Source organism: Meleagris gallopavo, chromosome 1 (genome assembly GCF_000146605.3).
Source record: "Meleagris gallopavo isolate NT-WF06-2002-E0010 breed Aviagen turkey brand Nicholas breeding stock chromosome 1, Turkey_5.1, whole genome shotgun sequence".
Lineage (NCBI taxonomy): Eukaryota > Metazoa > Chordata > Aves > Galliformes > Phasianidae > Meleagris > Meleagris gallopavo.
In genome coordinates this window covers 60,030,264-60,055,017 of record NC_015011.2, presented here as the reverse complement: position 1 = coordinate 60,055,017, position 24,754 = coordinate 60,030,264, and the positions used below count along the sequence as shown (strand labels likewise).

The 24,754-nt window shown below is 43.4% G+C and overlaps 1 protein-coding gene across 1 annotated transcript in view; it reads left to right on the top strand.

Moving 5' to 3' along the window:
• The window catches only part of LOC104912078 (aldo-keto reductase family 1 member B7-like), an 8,031-nt gene extending 691 nt beyond the window's left edge, over nt 1-7,340 (top strand). Inside the window, exons 3-4 of the mRNA XM_010714904.3 lie at nt 6,078-6,081; nt 7,236-7,340. Of these exons, the coding sequence (XP_010713206.1) occupies nt 6,078-6,081; nt 7,236-7,325 (94 nt within the window). The 3' untranslated portion in view covers nt 7,326-7,340. The remainder of the gene's footprint in view (nt 1-6,077; nt 6,082-7,235) is intronic.
• The last annotated feature ends 17,414 nt before the right edge of the window (nt 7,341-24,754 follow it).

The window sequence follows — 24,754 nt, the reverse complement described above, 5'->3', positions numbered from 1 at the left end:
AAAAAAAAGATATGGAACATCTGTTTCTAAAATGCAGATATCTAAGTGAGAAAAGTATGAGGATTTCTTTCAAAGCCCAATTCAGCTGATTACATTCTTCTGCTCAAAGCTTCCATGCATAGCTAACATGAATATTGACTGACCATAGGCATACACAGGAGTTATTGGAGAAAACTGCATTAGTGTATTGTAAAGGTAATGCTTGGTAGATGGTGGTATAACAGTGAAATTGCATAATTATCTTGCTGAAGAAATGCATGAAAAGTTTGTGAGACTCCACTCCCTGCCAGTGCCTCAGGCCAAGCACTGGAACGCTTCTGGGATAAGCTGGGAGCTGGAATGAGGCTATTCCCCTCTCATTTCCCTTAAATGGTGTGTCTGACTCACTCCATTTGGGGGACATGCCTTGGTTACTCACTGACTGTTTATCTAAATGCTAATCATGTGATTAAAATAACTGCTCCATAAATCCCCAGATCACAAGGAGCTGTACCCTGGTATCTCTCACACTGATGTAAACACTGAGAGCAGGCCTTGGACACCCAGTTGCTCACACAAGTGTTTACTGACCATGGCATAGATGCAGCTCTTTCTGGTCATGAGACAGAACAGTCACCTTTTGCAGCATCTTTGCTCAGCCTGTGGTGGCATCAGGTCTCCTAAAGGGACCTTGTGTATCTAGGAGTGAGTAAAATTGGATATTAGAAAAATTTCTTCTTAGAAAGGATAGTAATGTATTGGAATAGGCTGCCCTGGGAGGTGGTGGAGTCACCATCCCTGGAGGTGACCAAGAAAGATGTGGATGTGGCAATGAGGAACATGATTAGTGGGCATGGTGGGGATGGGTTGGTGGTTGGACTGGATGATCTTAGTGGTCTTTTCCAACCTTAGTGATTCTAAGATTCAAAGAGAAGGATGTGGTTAGCCCACTGGGGCAAAACATGTTCAGACTCTTCAGACTCTTGTCATACCATAACTTCAGTCCAGTTGATAGCATTGAAGACCTTTACCTAACTTGATAAAGCATCTAAAGCAAATTTGGATAGGAGGGATAAACAAGTCATTTCAAGCTTGGACCCAGTATTTTTGGCCCCAGGTTCTGCTAGTAAAAGTGAGTAAATTTGGTGCCCGTCACTTCTCCTGCTGTGGAGGAGAGGAAGCTCTCCTAACTGCAGGGATACTGACTTGCTGTCCCACTGTTCAGATGCTGAGAAGGTGAATCATGAGGCAGAAGGTCGGGAAAGGGAGCACTCCCTGGGCTGCAGTTTTGGCTGGATACACGGTGCTGATCTTTGTATCTAGCAGGGCCAGGATGACCCATGAGCAAAATTCTGGGGCTGAGAGGACACTAATTTGATGACAGTTAACAAAGCCGATATCCAAGGGATGTGTCATAACACTGCAAAGAATAAAACTAAGAGAACGGAATGTGTTTTCACTTTAGATGATGTATTTTTGGCTAATAAGTACAGAGGAAAACAAAGGATGGGTCCTTACGAGAGGGGAAGGTAAAACCCACTGCTTTGAACCCTGCCATGCTCCTTGGAGAAGGTGCACGTAGTGGTACTACCCAAGAGTTAAATCACAGATATACATACACATGGAGAAAAGATGATGGTTCATTGCTAAACCCAACCAAGTCCCAGTGTTGGCACAAAATCATAGTGACATCCATGGGTTTTGGATTAGGTCCCTAATGAGCTGCATTTATCCCTTCAACGCTGTAGTTGCTGGAGGTGCCAGAAGTGGATTTGTGGAATATAAAACAAGAGAGAAATTCCCACAACACTGAGCTCTTTAGCTGGTACTTGCAAAGAAAGCATTTCTTGCCAGCTCCATAAAGCAGGACTGCTACAGGGGGACTCATGACTGTTTGCTTTATCCATACTGCAACACGTCAGACAACAAGCTGGGTCCTCCCTGCTTGGATGTCAGCTTCTCCCCAGTGACATGACCTAAATTAAGACTGCCAAGGGTATTTGGCATTTTAAAGTGGTAGAGCACAACATGAACAACCATTATGCTCTCTATTCAGCTGCATTTCTTAAATATGTTTTACATGGTGGGTCTGGCTAACTTAAGTTAAAAAAAAAAAAGCAAAAAAAAAAGCTGTGTCTTTGTTCAAGTATTGTTCTTCATTCTGAGCATAGAAAGTTGTGGGTTTTCGTCCCCACAGAGCAACAGGTTTTCAGCACAATGGATGGAAATATTAACTCACAGCTTTAAAATGATAACACATCACACTCTGGAGACTAGCTTTTGTTTTTGAACCTGAGCAGTATAGACGTTAAATGATTCCTATCTTTTAACTTTGTCAGATACAAATAACTGTGTTTATCCTGTCCTGTGAGATCTCATCAGGAAATGCATCTGACATTTCTATGAAGAACAATATTTGCACAATTTTCATTTGGTGTACATGGAGGATAAACAAGCTCTGGGCCACCATTCACCTACACACAAAGCTTGAGCATAATCCAGCATTACCCATATTGATGTACCTTGAAACTCCTGCTCCATCAGCTGCAACCCTCAGCAATGCACATAGTGCAGAAATCCTTGCTGCACAAATATTGGAATCATAGAATCATAGAATATTCTGAATTGGAAGGGGCCCATAAGAATTGTCAAGTCCAACTTTTGACTGCGCCTGCACAGTGCAAGCCTGTCAGCATCAAGGAAGACAGATACCAACATGAAGGACCAGCCTGTTCATGCACAGCCAAATGAGTCCTTGCTGTAATCTTCATGATGCGCAGCAGCCACTTCTCCAGCCTATATGTGTCTAGCTATTGTAGGTGCAAAGATTGGTCTGGTATTACACAGCAGCCAGATGTCTAGAACTAACTAGGTCACTAAATTGCCAACAAAAACAATAAGTGATCTCCAGAAAGGAATGGGCTTAGCAAGTCTACAACCTGCAGCAAAAGGAGTCAGAGTCCAACTTTTTAGTATAGCTGCTGATCACCATCATCTCCTTATGATTATGGAGGATGAAGGAAATTGTTCATCATCTTTTCATTTAAGTTATACAGCTATAGTATTCACTCTACCAAGTCTCTGTACTGTCACAGAGAAGCACAGGCCAGCAGGCATTCGAAAAGTGCAGTTTCACGTATCTGTTCAAGACCACTTTAAGAAAGAAGGGAGAAATTCATACTGCACACTGTTGATTGAGTTCACTGACTTGAAGTAACCAGTTACCACTGCCAACTGCAGTTAAAAATTACACACACACAAAAACAAACCAGGAGCCCCTGTCACATTCATTCAAGGATGTATTACACCAAGGCTGGCAAATTCACAAACTGCTATTCATCATAATATAAGCAGAAAAATTGAGTCATTATGGGAGAAAATGCAAAACACCATGGGCTGGCATTCCCCATTTAAAGACCCCTTTCAATCAAGCAGACTGCTGTCCTTGGGCTGCCAGCAGGTGTTGTGCTCAAAAGGTTGGTGTGATCTCAAAAGCATCCTGGTGCCCCCAAAATTCTGCAGAACCACCACTGGGGAGGGCTAACCAAACACTCACATGGACAGCCTGATGCTAACACACGTTGTTTCTGTGGAATTAGGCTGCTGGCAGATAAATGCAATCAAGAGGGCCTCTGCTGCTTTGTGAGTATGCAGTGAGTGCTTCTCTCTCCTACATGCTCCCCTTACCTGTATCATTGTTCACCAATGAGGGAATAGTTTTACACAGCTTGCACCTGCAGGTGCATAGAACCCCAAATCCGTGACTGCACACAACACCATATGTTCCTTTTGTCTTCAGCTAGAGTTGTAACATCAAGTAGGACCAAATCCACTTCTTCTGTCTACATTGCGAGGCCAGCACAGTGCAGCCAATGCACACCACTGTGTTTTACACACAAGCTCAGTCGTGTTTGGCTTTCTATTTTGAGCTGATCAAAACAGCCCAAACTACATTATTCCCATGGGGTAAAGCACACGTCAAGGTTTAAAAGAAAAAGCACTTTGGAGTAGACCAAGCAAGCACGCACAAAAATGCACTCAGTTGTGAACTGTTGGCCCATCTCTGCAACAAGGGAAGGCTGACACCACCCACAGAGCCTGGATCAGGTCCTTCTCCTCAGGGTTTGGATTGTCTTCCAAACACAAAAGTATTTTCCTGACCAAAACAGACAACAGAGACCTTTCTTCACACTGCTTCTCCCTGTCCTGTCCTCAATTCACCGCTTAACAATCTCCTGATCCAAAAACACCACCAAAACACTCTCAGACCTTCCTAGGAAACATCTCTCTGCAGAACCCCAGCTGGGTTTGAGGATGGAGCAGGGCTGGTGGGCCCTCAGACCTGTAAGGTACATGTCATCAGTCATACTTCTCTGTTCAGCAGTTTGCTCACCGCCCAATATTGGATTCAGTAAAGGAACAGAAAGGACTGGAAGGCCTTATTTTCACCAAGATCACTGAATACAGACATTCACTCTCACCTTCTGCTGGAGGAGATGCTGGGGCTTTACCCAAGCCTATCTTTCTGGGGACATGATCACTGACCATGGTCTTCTCATTCCTCCACCTCTTCTGACCCGTGCCCGAATCCATGCCCGATTTTCACAAAATGTCACTCTACCATGGGAGCACACTACCATGAGCTGCTGCTGGATACAGAGGGGTTCTTCCTCCTGCCATAGATTTCTCCTACCACTTCTTCCTTGGGGCTGCATTTCACCCACATTCTGAGCATGCTCTGCCCTTCACGCTTCATCAACTCTACCTTCCTGATCCTTTAGAGATCTGGTCTTTGAACACAGTCTGTCCTCCAGTCCCTGGGCTACTGTCAGCTCCCCATGTTTGTGGGTTAGCAGGGATAGAGTTTGTCTGCAGAGAAACGTGTTTCCACTCTGAGTTGGGAACTGTCTCTTTTTGTCTTTGGAATTCCACATCAGGGTGTTCCCCACTTCCCCAGGAAACCACCTATCAGGACAGCAGTCCTTGTGGTAAGTTTCCCTCCTAGAAACATAGAAAATGTTTTGCCTGCTGGGTAGCGAGCAAGCTGTGGTACGAGGTAGCATCACAGCCAAAAATGAAACAGGAGAGCAGCCTCCTTGCCTATGTAGAAAGGGTGAGAAGCGAACAAAACCAGGCTCCTGGCCCACCACCTCATCCTCCCTTCAGACCCAGTGCTCCTTGCCCCCACGAGGACTGGCTTTAAGCCTCTTCTTCAGGGCCCATTTTTGGCCTTTATCGCTCTCTACAACTTCCTGCAAAGAGGTTGCAGTGAGGTGGGGATCAGGGGTTGGCCTCTTCTCCCAGGTAACAGTGATAGGACAAGAGGGAATGGCCTCACGTTGTTCCAGGGAAGGTTCAAGTAGGATATTAGGAAAATACTATTCTTGTAAAGAGTGGTCAGGTGCTGGAACAGGTTGTTCAGTCACCATCTCTGGAAGTGTTCAAGAAACATTTAGATGTGGTATTAAGAGATATGGATTAGTGGAGAAATATTGGTGGTGGTAAACAGTTGTACCAGGTAATCTGGGAGGTCTTTTCCAACCTTGGTGATTCTGCAGTTCTATTATTCTATCATTAACCTATCTTTTTAATATGGTATTTTTTATTTTGTCCTCACATGCCTTACTTTAACATTTCAAACAATCAATTTTGGAGATAAAGTAGAAGCAGGGACAGAAAATCATCAGGAAGGTATTGATGATGAAAGGCAGATGGTTAGAGAGTAAGACTTAACACCAGAGTTACCTCCAGCGTTTCGGTCCTTCTTACCCACAAGGCAGCATTTAAAGCGACCATCAGCACATCAACCAAGGGTCAGGAATGCTCATCCGATGAATAAAATACTTTGGCAAACAGCTGTTATGCTCACTGTCCTTTGATCCTTTTCCTGCCTTGCAGTGTACTTATTGCTACTTTAAATCAATCCCACAGTGGCCTCACAGGGACAGCGAAGGGAACATTGCCTTCCCTGTAGCCAAAGCATTCAACAGACACCCTGAACATTTCTGGCTATTAAACCACCAGCACATTGCTTTTCCAAGAGGGAGTCCCATGAATTATGGCTGAGGTAACCACATTTCTACCAGCATAAGAGTTTCCATTGTCATTCAAGAGGAAAAATGAGTGCTCCTGTTCCTCGCCAGGTTTGCAATGAAGTGCAGCTGGCATGGCCTTCTGCCTGAGAGGTAAGGGAACTATCCCTATATATGGCCTGAGAAGCACCGAGTAATCTCTTGTGAGGTAAGGGCATGGTCCTACGCTGACACACAGTGTTACTACATGGGTAAAACCTCTGTAGCCAGCAGCAACAACAAAAAGTTCTTAGGGAGATTTCCTTTAAGAAGTTCAGTAAAAATGTTTTCAGACTGTGTGATCTTCCTACAAATTTTATTGCCACAGTGAAATATTTGAACAAGCCCTTAGGTCACACACTAGAAAAACCACCTCCCACTGCCCCCAACAAAGATCTGGACCCATTTGCCACATTACACATTACAGATGTCCTCTTTCTAAGTCTCTGATTTCTTGCTTCTGTGTTCTTGGTAGACACAGCACTGCAGGACCTTGCATGATTTTATTTGCTGCATTCGAGAGTTTCGTGGATCCAGTAATCTCTGAGGCTTGTGTTATTCTCCTGCTTTGCAGTGAGCCAAAAACAAAGGACACAGAATAATACAACCTGGCGTTAGCTACGTTGTGCTGTATTTAGCACAGTGCAGATTCCCACAGTACAGAAAAGAGGAAGTGATAGGAAATGATGGACAGAAAATTAAAGCAAAAGGAAGAACCAAAGATCCTCCCCACACACTCCTCCAGTGCCCCTCCATAAATAAATAAATAAACCAGTATGTTCAAAAAGGAAAGGAAGAGCAAAAATTCAAAATACATTTTTTAATCATCAAAAGAGAAGAAAAACTAAAGAAAGTCCTTGAAAATGACAGGGCCCATATGTCTGCAGTCAAAGACACACAAGGAAGAACCACAATACAAATATGGGGGAAGGAAAGAGGCAGTGAAACGTAAGATGCCAGGGAGCAAATGAGAACCAGAAACTCAATCAAGACTAGAAAACATTTTTATTATATTTGGCATTAATAATGCAAGCCGTCTAAGTGTGGTTAAGATGTAGAAGGAATATCTATAATACTTCATTGTGCATTCATTTAGTATCAAGAAAGAAGTCTCATTCTGTGAACATGTGTTGCCAGCTACCTGCTGTGTCAGTAGGGCTTCTCACTCTCCTTACTCTGCTCCAGGTCAGTAAGAGTGTCATGGTTCGTACTGGAAAGGAACTGGGAAACGCAGTTGTTGTTTTTCCCATGCACATCAGTTTTCTCATAGAATAGGATGGCCTGGATTGAAAACGTGGAGACAGGACAAGGGGAAATGGACATCAGCTGCAGCACAGGAAGTTTCGCACGAATGTGCGTAAGAACTTCTTCACGGTGAGGGTGACGGAGCACTGGAACAGGCTGCCCAGGGGGGTTGTGGAGTCTCCTTCTCTGGAGATATTCAAGTCTCGCCTGGACGCCTACCTGTGCGACCTGGTGTACGGAACCTGCTTTGGCAGGGGGGTTGGTCTTGATGATCTCTAGAGGTCCCTTCCAACCCCTACAATTCTGTGATTCTGTGAAAAGGACCTCAAAGATCTAGGTTCAACCACCCTGCCACGGGCAGGGTCACCAACCATTAGTCCAGGCTGCCCAGAGCCACATTCTGCCAGGCCTTGAATGCTTCCAGGGATGGGGCATACACAACCTCTCTGGGCAACCTGTTCCACTGCATCACCACCCTCTGAGTGAAAAATTTCCTCCTAATATCTAACCTAAACCTTCCCCGTCTCAGTTTAAAACCATTACTCTTGTCCTATCACTATCCACCCTTGTAAACAGCCATTCCCCTCTTGTTTATATGCTCCCTTCAAGTACTGGAAGGCCACAATGAGGTCTCCTCAGAGCCTTCTCTTCTCCAAGCTAAAGAAGCACGGTTCCCTCAACCTTCCTCCATAGGAGAGGTGCTCCAGCCTTCTGATCATCATTTTCTGTTGGAATTCACAAGAGTTATGGCACTTCTGCCTGTGCAGTCACACAGGACAATGAGTTGGCAATGGTCTGACCACAGCAGTGAGGTCCAGCCAGCAGTCTGTGGCTCCTGGTGCACAAAAACTACCCTCTAACCTCTGCAATCTCTCAGAACAGAGACAGCTCAGGCCTCCATCCTGTGCCATAGTTGTGTCTCACAGGGACGACTAGAGCTACAAGGAGGCCTTTATTTTGCTGTGAAAACCCACTAGTGATCATGGCACCCTGTGAAGGGTGCATCAACATTAGCAAAGGCACTCAGCCAAGAGATACCTCTGCCTGGGACCTACAACACCTTCTTGAAACAAGAACATTGCAGCATTAAGGATGATTGGAATGTCTTCCCAAAGCACAGAGAGTCCAACTGGAAAATGCAGTCTCTCTTTCCAATGCATGTCAACTTTCCCTCCATGTGTACCTCTCAGCCAGAAACTTGCCCTTGTTGGGCAGCATAGAGCTTCCGCCCATGCCTGAACAAAGCAGCAGCAATCATTCCTTCTGCACTTCAACTTAGTAATATAGATTTCTTGCAAGGAGCTCTTTTGGTCTAGAACATACTGAAAAGTACATTTTTTTATTTTCATGTTTAGTTATCATGACTCTATCTTTAAGTTTCCTTCACAGGAACAGTTTTGAACTCTCTGCATTTCAGCAAGGAAAGTCTGGACCAGAGCTAGGCAGGTAAATGAATGAGTGGTATATTCTCACTGCTCGCTCTTTCTCCCTCCTGCCCAGCTGATGAACGTATTTTGTAGGATCCTGTAGAGAGTTTGAATAGAGCTTTGACAAATGCAGAGCTGAGTACATGGCAGAGACTTTCAAGCGGTTGTGCTGATGCAGTAATTTCATAGCTTGCTCAACTCCAGTCTTTAACTTCAGTGCCAAGAATGAATGCCACATAAAAATTAAAAGTCTAAAATAATTTTAAAATACACACACAGAGATACACAGAAATGCAATGCAAAATATAGCTAAAAATAAAAGAGCAAAAGTAAGTAAGTAAAGAATGCCCTAAATCAGCATGGCATTTTGCCCTGGATCAAAAAAATGCCTTAATTCCTACCCAGTCTAGTGAACCTGGAGAGGATCTGGAGAACATTAAAGATTAGGATTAAAAAAGAGTTGGAAAATTATATTTAAATTTAGTTACTAATTAAATAAATTGCAAAAATAACAACAAAAGGCTGCCAATAGTATTTGTACTTTTCTACTGCTTTCAAATATCCTGAGCCTAATTGCACTATTCAGTTCTTTGAAAGAGAGAACATTTGAATAAAAATTTATAATCAAGTTTAATATTTTGGAAACAGTGTGGACGAATAAAACCATCCACTGTATGTTCTCAAACATAAAAACCAAGTACCAATAATATTAGATCTTAATGTTCTAAATGATCATCCTGGCACTAATTTGATCTCAGGGGGCAATAAGCTTGGGACTGCTTCCAAAGTAGGGATGAGCCTGGAGCCAGACCCATGCAGGCTGTGCCTTCCCAAGGGAGCTGAAACTGTAGGCAGGGTGAGGGGCTGGTAACGGGATCCATCAACAGCCCCAGACAGAGCAAGAGATTAACGAAGTTCAGGTCCATCCAAGAGGTACCATCAGGAGAACCAAGAGATTGAAACAGGTCTGGAGATGAGGCCACTTGCAACACTGGGCCAAGATCCAGATAGGAAAGAGAGAGACAGGCAAGTAACTTGAAGAAAGGGTGTTATTGAGCTAGTTTAGCTTATATGAAGGAATTCTGCTTCCTCAGCCCTGTATATTCAGAGGTGCTGTTACAGTCTTTGAATTCCCAGACACTTTGTGTTCCAGTCATGTCGCTCCTGAAAAGAAATTGAAATATAAGCCTCAGATCAGAATATCCAAAATATGAGTAAGTATGAATATGAACCACAGCACGGACAGTTTTGTCTGCAGCAGTGGCCATGCAGGCTGGAGGAGGAGGCACTTGGCATCAATCACTTCCAGAGTCAGCTTACTGGGCATTTTTCCTCCTGATAGTATTTTAAGAAAAAGCACTTTTTTCACAATGCAGATCACATGTGGACTCCATAAAGTTTCTTTGAACTTATAAGGAAATGTCTTTAGATATCTAGTCTTCGTAAAAGGAATGTTTAGGATACTAAGAGAGAAAATCAAAATACATGATTTTTTTCTTCTTTTATTTATTTTTTTAAGCACGCTAAATGAAACAGGGTTCTGCCAACAACTCTTTTGTCGTAGACAGTTTGGGCTGTGAGTTTGTCATCTCAGCCATGGCCAGAGAGAGCAGGATGGAGCCCAACTGAGAGGTCTCCCAGGGGAAACCAAGCCCTGGCAGAGCTACTGGCAATGATTCCCAGGCAGTCTGGATGAGAAGACTGGATTGCTTCTTGTGGCCAGCAGCTGGGTCTTTCACATGACAGTAAAGATAGAGCTTGTGGTCTGCAAAGACTCCCTTGGATATTGTGGCAAGAGGAATGTGTCCTGATTCAGTTCCCTATAGCAGGACTTGCATTTCAGGACATCTGACCTATTATCTCTTCCTGAATTATTTTTATTTGTCCTAAATATCTGATATTTTCAGCCTAGCCCAAGCAGAAGACACCATATGAACAGCCTCTCAGCACTTCCATTTCCAAGGAAAATACCAGTGAAAATGTTCTTGACTAATCTACAGGACAGATTTGATCCCAGGATCATCTGCCTATGTTAAGAGAAGTGAATGTCCTCTAATATAAAACCTTCAAAGGACCAGAGATTCAAAAAACTCGTCTGATGACAGGTTAATTTTTCTTCAGGAAGCAGTGGTATGTTTAAAAAACTCCACAGACAGTCTCTTTTGCCTTTGATAAATGGCTTGCTTTCTGCTACATTAGCCACTTCGAAAGTCTGCTTGGTAGCTGTCACCCCAGCCATAACATCTTGCTTTCTTCTCCCCAGGAGCCCTGTAAATTCACCAGCCTTCTCTTATAATCCATCTTCCTCACTGCTTTTGTCAAGGAACTACTTGAGCTTCTTTAATTCGCCCACGTTTTCCCAGGCACAGCTAAAACTTTTGGTTGTGTTCAGGGCAGGAAATGCCTGGTTATCTGTTAGATAACTTGAAACATTAAATACCAAAAGATTCCAGGACAGTTTTCTATCTCTTAAAAGCAGTTCTCAGTCCTGTTCTATTGTTCTTTTTCCTTAGAAACCTAGAATTATAGCGTATATGTATAATATGGTATATTAGACAGTGATCGGACAAGGGGGAATGGTTTTAAGCTCAAGGAAGGAAGATTTAGGTTGGATGTCAGAGGGAAGTTCTTCACAATGAGTGGTGAGGTGCTGGAAGAGGCTGCCCAGAGAGGCTGCGGATGCCCTGTTCCTGGAGATGTTCAAGTCTAGGTTGGAGGGGGCCTGGTCAAGTACCAGATTTGGAGGTTGGTGGCCCTGCCTGTAGCAGGGTGGTTGGAATTTGATAATTCTTGGAGTCCCTTCCAACTCAGGCCATTCTATGATTCTATAATGTCCCAGGCTGGAAGGGAGCCACAAGGATCTCTGAGTTCATCTCCTGGCTTCACACAGCACCACACAAAATTCAACACTTTTGTCTGAGAGCACAGTACAAGAACCCCCGGCAGCTTGGGGTCATGAGCACTGCCCTGGGGAGCCTGTTCCAGAACCCAGCCACACTCGGAAGAACTTTTCCTAACACCCAGCTAACCCTCTCCTCACATAGCTTCCCAATCCGAGCATCTCTCCTTTGTCTAAACCCTATTAACAAGTATTCAAGCAGCAGCCAGGGCCAACAGTGATCAGGAGAGACACAGATCTTCATGGGCTCCACACCAGCTCCTGTGCTTCAGCAGAAGACTCAGGCAGTCAGATAATTTTAAGACTTCTCCTTTGAGGGCTTCTCCTTTCTGCTTTTCACCAAAGCATGTTCATTGCTCTTCCATGGGGTCAAAAAAATCAGCAGTCAGCTCCTATACTTCCTTTTAAGTTGCCTGTCTTTTGCAGTCTGAATGCATTTAGCATTGCATCATAGTAAAAATAACATTTCATAGGCAGATTTCCACAATTTCTGATTCCTCTCAAACTTTTCCCCATGTGTATTTCCTGTCTATTTTTCCCTATTGATTCCTTATTTCAGAGATGTAGATCCTGAGCAGATTTTCTGATTTCCTTTAGGCAGATTTCTGACTTTTATCTTTTTACCTGCAAATGCTAATCTGCTCACTAGATCAGGAGTGCAAGCGTGGAGTTCTTAATGTCAGCGTTAAAGACCACGGAATTCATGAAAGTCCATAGGTAAGATTATGGAACCCCTCAATCAGGCTCATATACATGGGGGACACATACAATAAGAACATAATGTTTTCACTGTGCACTGTGAAGGTTGTGCAAGCCACCAAACCACAGACGTAAGTGAAAAACCCGTGATCCTTAGAAATAGTAAGTAATTATCTACTTTTTTTCCACTGTAATGTCCATAGGGACAAAATTGCTGACAAATGAACTAAGCTGCCTCATGGACAGAGCTGTAAAGTAACCTAACAGCAACTGATAATAAAAGCTGTCTAAAATGGAAGAATCCAAGAAGCAGTGTCAGCCTAAAGCTGTGAGCAGTAGAAACCAACAGTCTAACCTGAAACTTGACTAAGGGTAGGCACAAAAAGGCAGTAAACATCACACAGCATTTATTGTCAAGATCATATTTTCATTTCTGCTGTGGAAAGCAGGGTTTTAGCACCCATTTAGAGTCGATAAAGAAGACACAGAACTGTGCCCTGGACTTACTCATTCCCTTCAGCTCAGTGTGCCCTGGGAGACTCCCAGGCCATCAGTGGCACAGCTTCGTCCTCCTTACCCCAGGACATGGCTGCAGGGAAAATTAAGTATGGGACCAGACTTCCTGTACCATTGCTTCGAGCCCCTGCACCCCAGAATTCATAACACAAATTCTTATTGTTCAAAAAAATGGGGAAGTGGTGCTGAGAAAAATAATTGCTGTAGGGATATTTAACTGCACAGAGCACTACAGATAATGTTGTTATGGCATTTATTGCTAGACCAATAAACAGAGCTGCAGATGCCCTGCAAGAGCAGTCAGCTAGTCTCTGCACATCCTATATAACTTTGGCCATAAGATACACAAAACAAGACTGATATCTTTCCGTGCTTCTTTTTAGGAGAAGGGAATTTTCCTTTATAAATCTTTTTTCAACATAAAAGTCTGTTTTTTAATTATTATTTTTTCACTTGGAAGCAGAAATCCTATCAGCCATGGAAGCCCGATGTATTTAAGCTGTATACTTGCAAAATAGGTTTTTTTGTGTTGTTGGGTTTTGTTTGTTTGTTTGTTTGTTTGTTTTTTATATATATGGTGCATATATATCTCTTACAAGAGTTTAAGCAAACTCAGAAGTAATAACAGGAGTTTTCAAATAAAATCAGGATACTTCTACCCAAAGAAGATGACACTTACTGTGCAGTCAAGCGTCCCTGCTGCTACTATGCTACACAGCCATCACATCTGGTTGAAATGTGCACATCATGTTGTCACCACTCCATAAAACACGTGCACACTCAGAGCAAACGGCTCTCAGTTGTGTTGCTTCCAGCCTGATTGTGCACGGCCAGGGACTAAAGAGAGAGGTGGTGAACCACAGCACTTTTGGGCACCCACCAGCCACCTCACCAACCATGGCCATCAGCCTGGGCCATGGGGGCAGACAGAAGGCTTCAACATCTCAAAGCACCACGACACAGGAGCCTGGTTTAAGGCAAAAGCAGCAGCAAGAGGAAGGTGTGCAGTGCAGATCAGGCTGTGGGGTACAACTATGGGATCTGCTAGCCTGTGGGTCTGGCCCAGAGTTGGAAAACTGGAAAGAGCAGTTTTCTTTCATGAGTATCAAACAGGACTCCAAAAACAAATTCTCAGCAAAAAATACCATGGTCCTTCTTTTCGTGGCCCCTTGTTTCTACTTTCCATTCACAGTTTCAATGTGGAAACAGAGAAAAAGAAAAGGTGGAACAAGGCATGAGATACCACACTGTTCAGCCTGGAGAAGAGAAGGTTCTGGGGAGACCTGGTAGTGGCCTTTCAGTATCTAAAGGGAGGCTTTGAGAAGGAACGTGGCAGATTCTTTAGCAAGGTCTGCTGTGGTATGACAAGGGGAAATGGTTTCAGACTAAGAGAGGGGAGATTTAGATTGGATATATAATGGCAAAGTTTTTTACAGTAAGAGTGGTAGGCAATGGAGCAGGTTGCCCAGAGAGGTGGTGGATGCCCCATCCCTGGAGACACTCAAGGTCAGGCTGGATGAGGCTCTGAGCAACCTGACCTACCTGTGGGTGTCCCTGTTCACTGCAGGGCTTTGAATCCCTTTAAAGGTCCCTTCCAATTCAAACAGTTCTGTGATTCTAAGATATGTCCAGCAAAGATTAGGCAAGGCAGTCTTAGAGGCAGGACAGCAGAAAGGAAGAAGGAAGGAGCAAACCCAGACCTCTCTGAGCCTCCTGGGGTCTTTAGCAGGCACCAGAACAGGTCTGGAGTGTCTTCATGCTGGCACACTGCGTCTCTCCTCTTCTCTCATCAGTGCCTAGCAGCATGGGGGCCCTCTCATACATCTCCAGACAACTTTATTGCATTAAAGATCTGTGAGCTGGTGCCCCTGTGTTCCTTCTTTTATAAAAGAGGAATGTGTTTTGGCCGCTGAACAAGAACAGTAAAGATGGGTTGTAACAGATACAGTTAATGTACTTGAACCAGCTTTTCTCATTTTACCTCTTCCCCTTCATTTGCTTCACATAACAAGTAAATCCACCCACTCAATATAAACACAAATAGATGTTCATGGGAAACTTCATTAAGAAAAACCCTCAAGTCTTTTAAGAAGAATTTAAAGACATGTCAATGAGCAGCTGGAAACTACAATCACTGTCATTCTTACCCTTCCAGTAAAATCAAAATTAGACTCTTCCAGGGTAATTCCCATTTTTGCATAGGTCAAATCCATAAATTGCATTGCTTTTCCCCAGGCCCTCTCCACAGCCAGAGCTGATCCAGGATGAGCAGTAAATTTATTCACTAGATGGAGCACAAGTATCTAGACAGTGAAGGCATGCCAAAGCATTCTAAGATGAATCTCAGCACTGGGCCAATAAAACTTCATCTGCAAGACTCAGAAAACCACGGGTAGTGTTTGTTCTTGTTTTTGAGGCTTATTCCAGCAACACCAGAGTCACATTCAAGTAGCTGAGTGATGTTCAATAATTAGGGAAAATTCCTGGGTAATACTTGTATAATAAAGATCTTTGCTTTAGGTAGGACTCTTGCCACTCATATTTTTCTTAGTTTCCATTCTCAAGAACAGTTAGAATCATAGAATTCATAGAATCAGTAAGGTTGGAAAAGAACTCTAAGATCACCAAGTGCAGCCTCAACCCATCCCCACCATGCCCACTGACCATGTCTCTCAGTGCCACATCCACACAGTTCCTGAACACCTCCAGGGACAGTGACTATACCACCTCCCTGGGCAGCCCGTTCCTAGAAATGTTTCCTAATATCCAACCTGAACCCCTTCTCCTGCAACTTAACGCTATTATCTCTCATCCTATCAGTATTACTTGGAAGAAGAGGCTGAATGCCACCTTGCTACAACTTCCTGTGACAGAGTCTGTTACGGGGAGCTTCACGTGACCTTTACAACTCATGTTCCCACCACCTTTGTTTCCTGCAAAACTGTAATTTTCAGTGGTGAAAGCACTTCTTCAGAGCAGCTCTGCTGTGCAGAGCTTTCTTCCTTTTTTACTCATTGGTGGTACACATGTACCTCATGTGTTGCCTTGGATTTTGCCTGAAGACACAGTAGGCACCTCTGAATAGGTATGGGTGGTTCTCCCTTGCAGGAATGGTATTTTCAGTCATTAAATAAATTCCTGCTGGCTATTACCAACCCCAAGGGTTCAGCATGGAGTCACATCACTTCAGGGAGAGCTGGGCAGATCTGGAGGACCACAGTGCCTCTCAGAACAGGACCTGCTGATGCTGGAATGAACATTCCTGTAGGCTTTCTGGCAGGCCCAGGTCAGCATGGACAGTTAAAGCCATTGCCAGGGCTTATCTCTGTTTTCCTACAGCATTAGATCTACGGTGAAGACATGGACCACTGAAACTAATGAAGCAGTTGCCCTGTATCCTCCAAAGATAAATCCATGTGGCTGCAGGAGAGCAGCCCCAAAGCTCACCCAGGAACAAAATCACTTGTCATAGAATCATAGAATCTTTAGAGTTGGAAAGGAGCTCTGAAGGCCATCAAGTCCAACTCCTCTGCAGTGAACAGGAACATCCACAGCCAGATCATGTCCCCTACCTTCAAAGAAATCATCAGAATACTGGCCCTGAAGCACTCTGTCTGCTCTACACGTGGTCACACCTGCCTCATTGTTAATCTTTTTGGTAAGGAGAAAAAGTCACTTCTGCCCAGAACATATCTATGTATAGCAATAGCAGCTTATTCCATCCCATAGCCCAGCATCATCCAAAGTTTCAGTTGCCTTTGGAAATCAGAAATTTTACAGAGACACAGAGTTTCTTGATATGGAAAGCAATTGATTTGAGAACAATGTTTTGGCCCAATGACATATGTGGTGTACTTTTAAGAAAGGAAAAGACAACTCATCGCAGACATTCTTTGTGGGATGAAAATATTCTATAGTATATTTATCTGCCTTGCAGGGAGCTTTAGCAGAGTTACTTGCACCCAGGAATGCTGTTTTGCAACAGCAACGTTCCTCTTTGCCACCTTCCTGTGAAAGAATGACGTATTTAACACAATTCCTTGATAAATAACAATGCATCTTGGGAAGGCTGAACTACGACAATTAAGATGCAGAAAAAGATGCAAACAGAGACAAAGAAATTCTGAAAAAAGGCCAAGCATCTCTGTAGGAGATTACAAAATCATTTTTTCCCTTTTTTTCCCCTCACAAAATGCTTTCCTTTTGGACAAAGAAGCCTGATCTTAAAATTGAGTTTTCTCCTGTTCTCTTGAAACCATTTTCCATTTAAAAGAAGAAACTTTAAAAACCACTTCCCAAAATCATTTCCAGTTTTCATAAACAAAATATTTTTACCCTAAATTTGTGGTTTCTCATTTCATTTTTTTTCCTCCACGAAAAAAATGCGTCCGTCTTCTGAAATGCTCTAAGGGAAACAAAAAAATTTAATCAGCTCTTGACAATAGAAACACACGCTGGTTTTTCTTTAAATATGCTGCTCCTGACTGCTTTTTATAGAGCTAAGCACAGCTGGACTTGCTGAGAGCCTTCCAAGTCACACAGGAGATGGGAGGAAAGGATTGCTCTTGCTGCAGCATCAGGCAGCTTGCAGACCTCAAACTGCTTCATGATCTCTTTTATCTCAATAAGTATCTGTGCAAATAATGAAACGAGGTTTCCGACTCATGTTTGGTTAGATTCTCACTGGCAAACTTTAAACTGCCTTTAGGGTGATGCAAGGGGAAGAGGTACATTTATTCATTATCTTCTGGTCTTTGGGGAACTGCTTTTTATCTCTGCCTACTACGAGGCTTTTGCCTTGTTTTATGTGGAAAGCACAACTGTCAGCCCTACACCATGCCTGTTGCCTCTGATAAATTTTGAACCTGCAAAGTTGAGGATTCAAAACTTGGGCGTTGTTACTTGTGATCTTGAACTCTAGCTTTGAATGAAGTAGCCCTGATGCCCTAAAAGTGTACTCTAGGGGAGGAGAACAGAAAAGAGACCAGCCCAGCAGTGGAGTTCTTACATGTTCAGAAATTGGATAAAATCTTGGCAACACTGCACGAAGATGTCAAGCAGGCAGGTTTTGATTGACTTTGTAAAGAAACTGCTGCTGCCATTCTGCTGCTTAAAGTGCTCTTCCTATTTAGGCCAGAATAATTTGCTCACTTGGTTTTGTTTATGTTTATCTAGAAAAGCTGAGAGAAAGGAACTCTCCTACCTCACTGCCAGCTTTCTTCAGCATGTTCCCATGAATGTGCAGGAACTCATCATGCCTGGAAACATCCCAGCCTCTTTGAGCATACTGCATCAGCATCAGCAAAAAGATACATGCAAGACTTTTTAAGAGTCTTCTCACTGGAAAAACTAACAGGACTCAGTGCCTGCCTGGAAGACCAATAAACAGCATCAAAGCTCAAGGGGCTTCTGCCATCCATTTCTCACAGCAGAAGAGCTCCAGCTCGCTCCCTGCTATGGTTAGGTTAGGTTGCAGTTGGACTTGATCTTTAAGGTCTTTTCTAACCTAAGCTATTCTATGATTCCATCCCAAAAGAGAGGGGATCATGCTCAAAGAGGGGAAGCAATGGGTGTTACTGCTATGCTGGCTTATACAACTCCTTGAAATCCTATACTGTCAAACTGGGAGCTTATTCAAGGTGGGGAAATGCGTATATTGTTATATACATGTATATACAAAGATAATTATCTGTTACCTCACTTGACATTTTTCATGCTTGTTCTTAGCCTACAGGAAACAGAATTCTCTGAGTTCTGAGAAATTCAACTAATCTTTGGCTGTTGGGGCATGGAGATAGAAAGTACTAAAAGGCTTTATTTTGCTTTCATTTTTAAAAAAATAGTTAGCCTTTATCACTTAAAAGAGTAAGCCATTATGTGCAAACAACAAACACACTGAAACAGGCAGTTTTAATGGAGTAATGGCAGCGTACTCAAGATGTATGATTTTCCATTAAAATCGGTGTTATATTTTCACATACAGAAAATCATATTTTTAATGTATATGTACACTCGTATACCATAAACTCAAATTTTCATTATCACAAATATTTTCTAATATTTCTAATATTGAATATCTGGAAATCCCATTCACAGAAGAAATTAGCAGACATTATATCTGGATCCCTCTCAGCAGCTTTCCAAAGGTCTTGACCATGCAGGTAGGTTCCACAGAGCCAATGTTACACCCACACACAATGGCACAAGAAAAGACTCATGAAACTACAGCCCTGTCAGTCTAGCAGCAGTACCTGGAAGAATTATGGAGAAGATAATCCTTGATTCTGCTGAAAGGCATTTAAAGAACAAAGCTGTTATCAGGCATAGTCAGCTCGGATTCAAAAAGGGAAAGTCTTCAGTGACTTATCTCCCATGTGAAGGTCACCCACTTGGTGAATGAAGGGAAGGAAGTGGAAAGGCCTTTGATACTGTTCCTCACAGCATCCTTCTGGACAGATTACTCGACTGAAAGATGAACAGGTTCATGCTGCATTAGGTAATAAACAGGCTTGACAGCAGATCTCCCTGTAGAGGAGGAGAAGCAGAGAGAGGTGCTGGGCTCTACTCCCAGGAACTGGTGCCAGGACTGGAATGGCACAAACCTGCTCCAGGGGAGGGTCAGACTGAGCATGGGAAAAACATCACTACCATTGATCAAATGCTGGAACAGGCTTCCAAGAGAGGTGTTTGGTGCCCTGTGCCTGTCACATTCAAGAGGCATTTATACAATGCCCTTAGAAACATGCTTTAACTTTTGATTGGCTCTGAAGCGGTTGGGCAGTGGGAGTGGATGATCCTTGAAGGTTCCTTCTAGCTGAACCATTTTATTCTAAAGCCTAATAGAATATAAGCTTGCAATTGTATAATTTGTTCTCTCAGGCCTATAAAGAGAACCAAGTATCATTTTCTTTCACACTGTATTTTTCAGTGGCCAGACGTCCCATTGAGTAGCACTGTGCACGTGGCACCAGTGTGCTTCTGCACACAACAGTGCCACACAGGTTTTGTAAACACAACGGATCAAATGCACCAGTGACCCAATGGAGAAGATTCACCTCCCAGTTTCTAAGAAATTATTTCTAAGTCATGCTATTGCTTGAAAGAGGGCAGTTTGTGACTTGTTGCTTATTCACGACAGGTAGTATTTCACCATGTCCCCAGAGGAAAATCACCACAGACACAAAAGAGACATCACTGTCAGAACAATTTGAGTTTTCAGCACTCAAATCTCTACTAGCTGTACACACAGCAAATACAAACAGCCACTGACAGGCTCAGGGAAGTTGTGAAAGCATCAAGGAATCAGGACTGAGCTTTTAATTATCAGGTGCATCCAATTATACTGACTGCAGAGTTAAAGCAATGATTGAATGCTGACATTAATACTGTAAAATATGTTTTGCAGTTACAATTACATCAATGAAAACCTTAATACACTAATTCCCTGAATCAGCTTTATTTACTTAATGTGGTTTGAACTTGAGAAATGTAACTGAAAAACCGTAACAAATGCATATTTCTTGGTGGTTTGCCTCGATTTGTTATGCAGCTGAATTCTAGACACTGGTCAAATGATTCTTCATGGGTATTGGTCATAGGTCTTTCTTTTTAATTTCCTGCTACATTTTTATTTTGAATTTGAAGTCATCTGTCCTGAGAATTTCCCTTGTGGTTGCTCCATTTTAATCAGAGACATTCATGTGGGCATTTTCTGGAAGCTAAGTATGCAGTCCCAAACTTTTTCTCCATTACTCAGACTGCAGCTTTCAACACAAGAACTTTTAAAACTTGATGAAGAGAGAAGAGAGCTCAGCGCCCTCTAGAAGGAGATTACCCTATGTGAACAATGACATTCTGCAAAACATTTTACTTCCTAAGAAGAAACGTGGACATGTTGCTCTCCTGAATCACGCTGCACTTACCCTAGTGTAATTCTTCCAACTCACTCACAGTCTGAAAACAGAAGGAGCATCATGTCCCCATGGACACAGTCACACTGCAGCTGAGGTGCAAGTCCAGAAGAGAGCCTGCAGACATCCCAATGGGTATTTTGGGGCATTGTATGAACCTGCCAGGCATGCTGGGTCTGTCTCATGGCCACGCACGGGGTAGAAGAGCAGTAGCCATACAACCATTGAGGTTGGAAAGGACATTCAAAGTCGTCAAGTTCATACAGGAGAACAAGTTTGCAAGGTCATCTTTACAGACAGCAAATCCAATTTTAGGGCAAATAGAGCATAATCGTACCCATCCACTTTACTTGCACGGATATGCATCACAAAATCAACTCTGCAGCAAAGAAAGCAGTTCTAATCAGGCAAGAGGGATGCCTCTGAGCAGCTGTAAGCTTCTGTACAGCAGATGCTAAATCAAACCTAGTGACACTGGAGCTGCCTTAGTCACTGTTGGGAAGACATCATTAATCTCACCTCAATGCAATGTTACAGAGAGGTCCCATGATTCACATCCTGAGAAGGCCTGTTACTCTGCTGCCAATAAAAGGAGACAAGGAAGGGCCTCACTCAAGCAAGGATTCTTATACCGCAGACACCGAAAAGGACGGGAATGGAGGCCTGTCCCATCAGTAACGGAAACAGCATTATCAGGAACACGACCTAAAGTGCTGCATCAGCAGACAGCTCTTCCTCCAGATCCAGCTTTGCATTACGGCCGGCTATGCATACCCCATCAAGATGTATCTGGTATTAGCCACTTTTCCATCAGGACCCATACAAAAGAGAAGGTGGAGTAGAAACCTCATGCCCTCTTAAACTTCACTGTATATGTGACTGAACAATTTAGAATTGATGATTACTCACACCCTATGACGTCTGACCCTCTTCCTGCCGGTCCATCAGAGGCTGCAGTCATTAAGGACATGGGAATACAGAAAGAAACATCCTGACAAACTGTAACAGCTGCATTTTAAAGTCTGCTGCTTTATTTCTGTTTCCAAGGGAAAAAAATCTGTGGGCAACCTCATCCACTCCCTCTGCTGTCAGTGGGGCTTCTGCCATTTCCTGCAAGAAGGATCAGGATCCCAGGTTATAACAACCAAGGTAAACACAGCAAAACATGAGCACAAAGCACAAAATTCACTCTTATATTTCTAGTCAGGAGTTCTGTTGTCATCAGTGGAAACACGAAAGCCACCCAAACTGTTTAGCAGCAGGACCTACACGAGAAAGGCCCTTTCTGGCCTCATCCCTCCCTCCCACACTGTTGTGGATTGCTGCAGCAGGTCACGTAGTCACGCTCCGCACCCTGTCAGACGACTTAAGTGACCTGGATTTCCAGAAACGCTGACCTCAGTGGAAATCATTGTGTGCAACACTTAAAAACAAACACATTGGAGGCAAACCTACCAAGCATCGCCTGAACCAAGAGCAAACAACTGGGCTTTGTGAAACCTTTCCTTCCGTTCTTTCCATGAAAACAAAATGCAAATGTACCTAAAACTGGAAAATAGATTGCACTGTGTTTCAACAATCCTTAGCTTAGCCTTTCGGGAGTACAGGCATACCTAGTACAGCACCACTAATATTTCTGCTAGTGACTTTTCCCTTTGTTAACTCAACCCATTCCTCTTCATTCCTGGCAGGTTATCCTTAAGTCCTGAAGGAATTAACATCAAGTGGTGTCCGTAAGCAAGCATGACACGTTCTCAGAGACATCATTAACAAAAGACCTGATCCATGAGGTGATGAGCAACCACAAATCTTTCCAGTGGTGGTGGAGGCACAAACTGAAGTCTTTGGCAAACAGTAAAAACCATTTGTCATGTAGCGCTGCTGAGCTCATGCACAGCAGAAATGCGTTGCAACATCCATCAGGTCATTACACCCTCCCCCTACATCCAACTGGTCTTGCTACACAAGTAGGTCCACTGTCAGCTCTGGAAAACTGCTGTGCATGAATGGGTGCTTGTGGGATAGAGAGATTCACTGGAGTAACAGAAAGAGTAAAATGAGCTGAGAAAAGTTAAGAGAAGAATAGATCATTTAATGTTTCTCTCACACGGGTGGCTTTTTCCACTTAAATACCAAAAAAAAAAAATCCTTATTTTCCCCTATGCATCACAGGAATGCAGACAGGATCATAAAATGCAAAACATTACCCACTTGGAAATCCATACCATAATACAGCATCTCCCAGGATTTTTTGAATACTTGTCCCTTTCAAACGCTTTCTGAACTCTCTTCTATATCTTCCCACCTGAACACCAATTTAAGCAGCTCTGAAATGAATGGGGGCACAATGCTGAGGAGAGTGTTGTGGGGGTGTGGTGCACAGAGCTGCAGAAGAAAGCTCTAGGATGGAAGAAAGGAAAGGCACAGGAGCTGATTAAGGATATAGAAGAAGATAGAAGATAAAATGCTTTGGAGGTATCTCCTTATCAGAAACAACCCTGACTTCCCTCTCCAGTTAGCTTGGTGAGTTTGGTGAACAGAGAGGTATAGAGAGGTATTAGATGATTGGACACTTGCTAATGTTACATCCACCTATAAGAAGGGTCATAAGGAGAATCCAGGGAAGTACAGGCTTGCCAGCCTGACCTCAGTGCCAGGGAAGGTTATGGAACAGATTATTCTGAGTGAGATTACATGTCATGTGCAGGACCAACTAGGGGATCTGCCTCAGCCAGCATAGGTTCACAAAAGGCAGGTCATGCTTAATCAATCCGATCTCCTTCTGTGATTGAGTGACTTGCATGGTGGATGAGCGAAAGGCTGCTGACGTAGTCTATCCAGACTTCAGCAGAGCCTTTGACAGTCTCCAACAGTATTCTCCTGAAGAAGCTGGCAGCCTGTGGCTTGGACAGGTACACTCTGCTGGGTAAAGAACCGACTGGAGGGCCAAGCCTAGAGAGTGGTGGTGAATGGAGATAAGTCCAGCTGGCAACCAGTCACGAGTGGTGTTTCCCAGGGCCAGTATCAGAGCCCATCCTGTTTAATATCTCTATTGATGATCTGGATGAGGGGATTTAGTGCACCCTCAGTAAGTTTGCAGGTGATACCAGGTTGTGAGGAGCTGCCTGAGAGTAGGAAGGCCCTACAGAGGGCTCTGGATGTCAAGACTAAGTGCTGGGTCCTGCATTTCGGGCACAACAATTCCATGCAACACTACAGGCCTGGGGAAGAGTGGCTGGAAAACTGCATGGACAAAAAGGTGGGTGTTGATAGACATTCAGCTAAACATTAGCCAGCAGTATGCCCAGATGGCCAAGAAGGCCATGTCATCCTAGCTTGTATCAGAAATATTGTAGTCAGCAGAACTGGGAAGATGACTGACTATCTGTACTTGGCACTGGTGAGGCTGCAGCTTAAGTACTGTGTTCACCTTTGGGTCCCTCAGAACAAGAATGTGAGGCCCTGGAGCCTCACATGTTGACAGGCAACAAAGCTGTGAGTGGTCTGGAGCACAAGTCTTACATGAAGCAGCTGAGGGAAGTGAGATTGTTCAGTCAGGCGAAGGCTCAGGGTAGATCTGTAGATCTTATTGCTCTCTACAACTCCTTGAAAGGAGGCTGTGGTGATCAAGCTCTTCTCCCAGGTATCAGTGATAGGGATTAGAGGGAATGCCTGAAGTTGTGTCAGAGAAATTTCAGGTTGGATATTAGGAATAACTTCTTTGAAAGAGTGATAACGCTGCCCAGAGAGGTGATGGACTTACTGTCCCTGGAGGTGTTTAAGGAAAGGGTAGATGTGGTACTGAGGGACGTGATTTAGTGGGCAATATTGGCAGTAGGTAGATGGTTGGACTAAATGATCTTAGAGGTCTTTTCCAACCTTAATGATTCTATGTTATTTGTCAGTTCAAGCATATCTAAAAACTCTGGTATTATACTAAATATAAGGAATTTGCATTTACCAACATCATTATGAACTGTCAAAAATACGACAGCAGCATAGTCATGG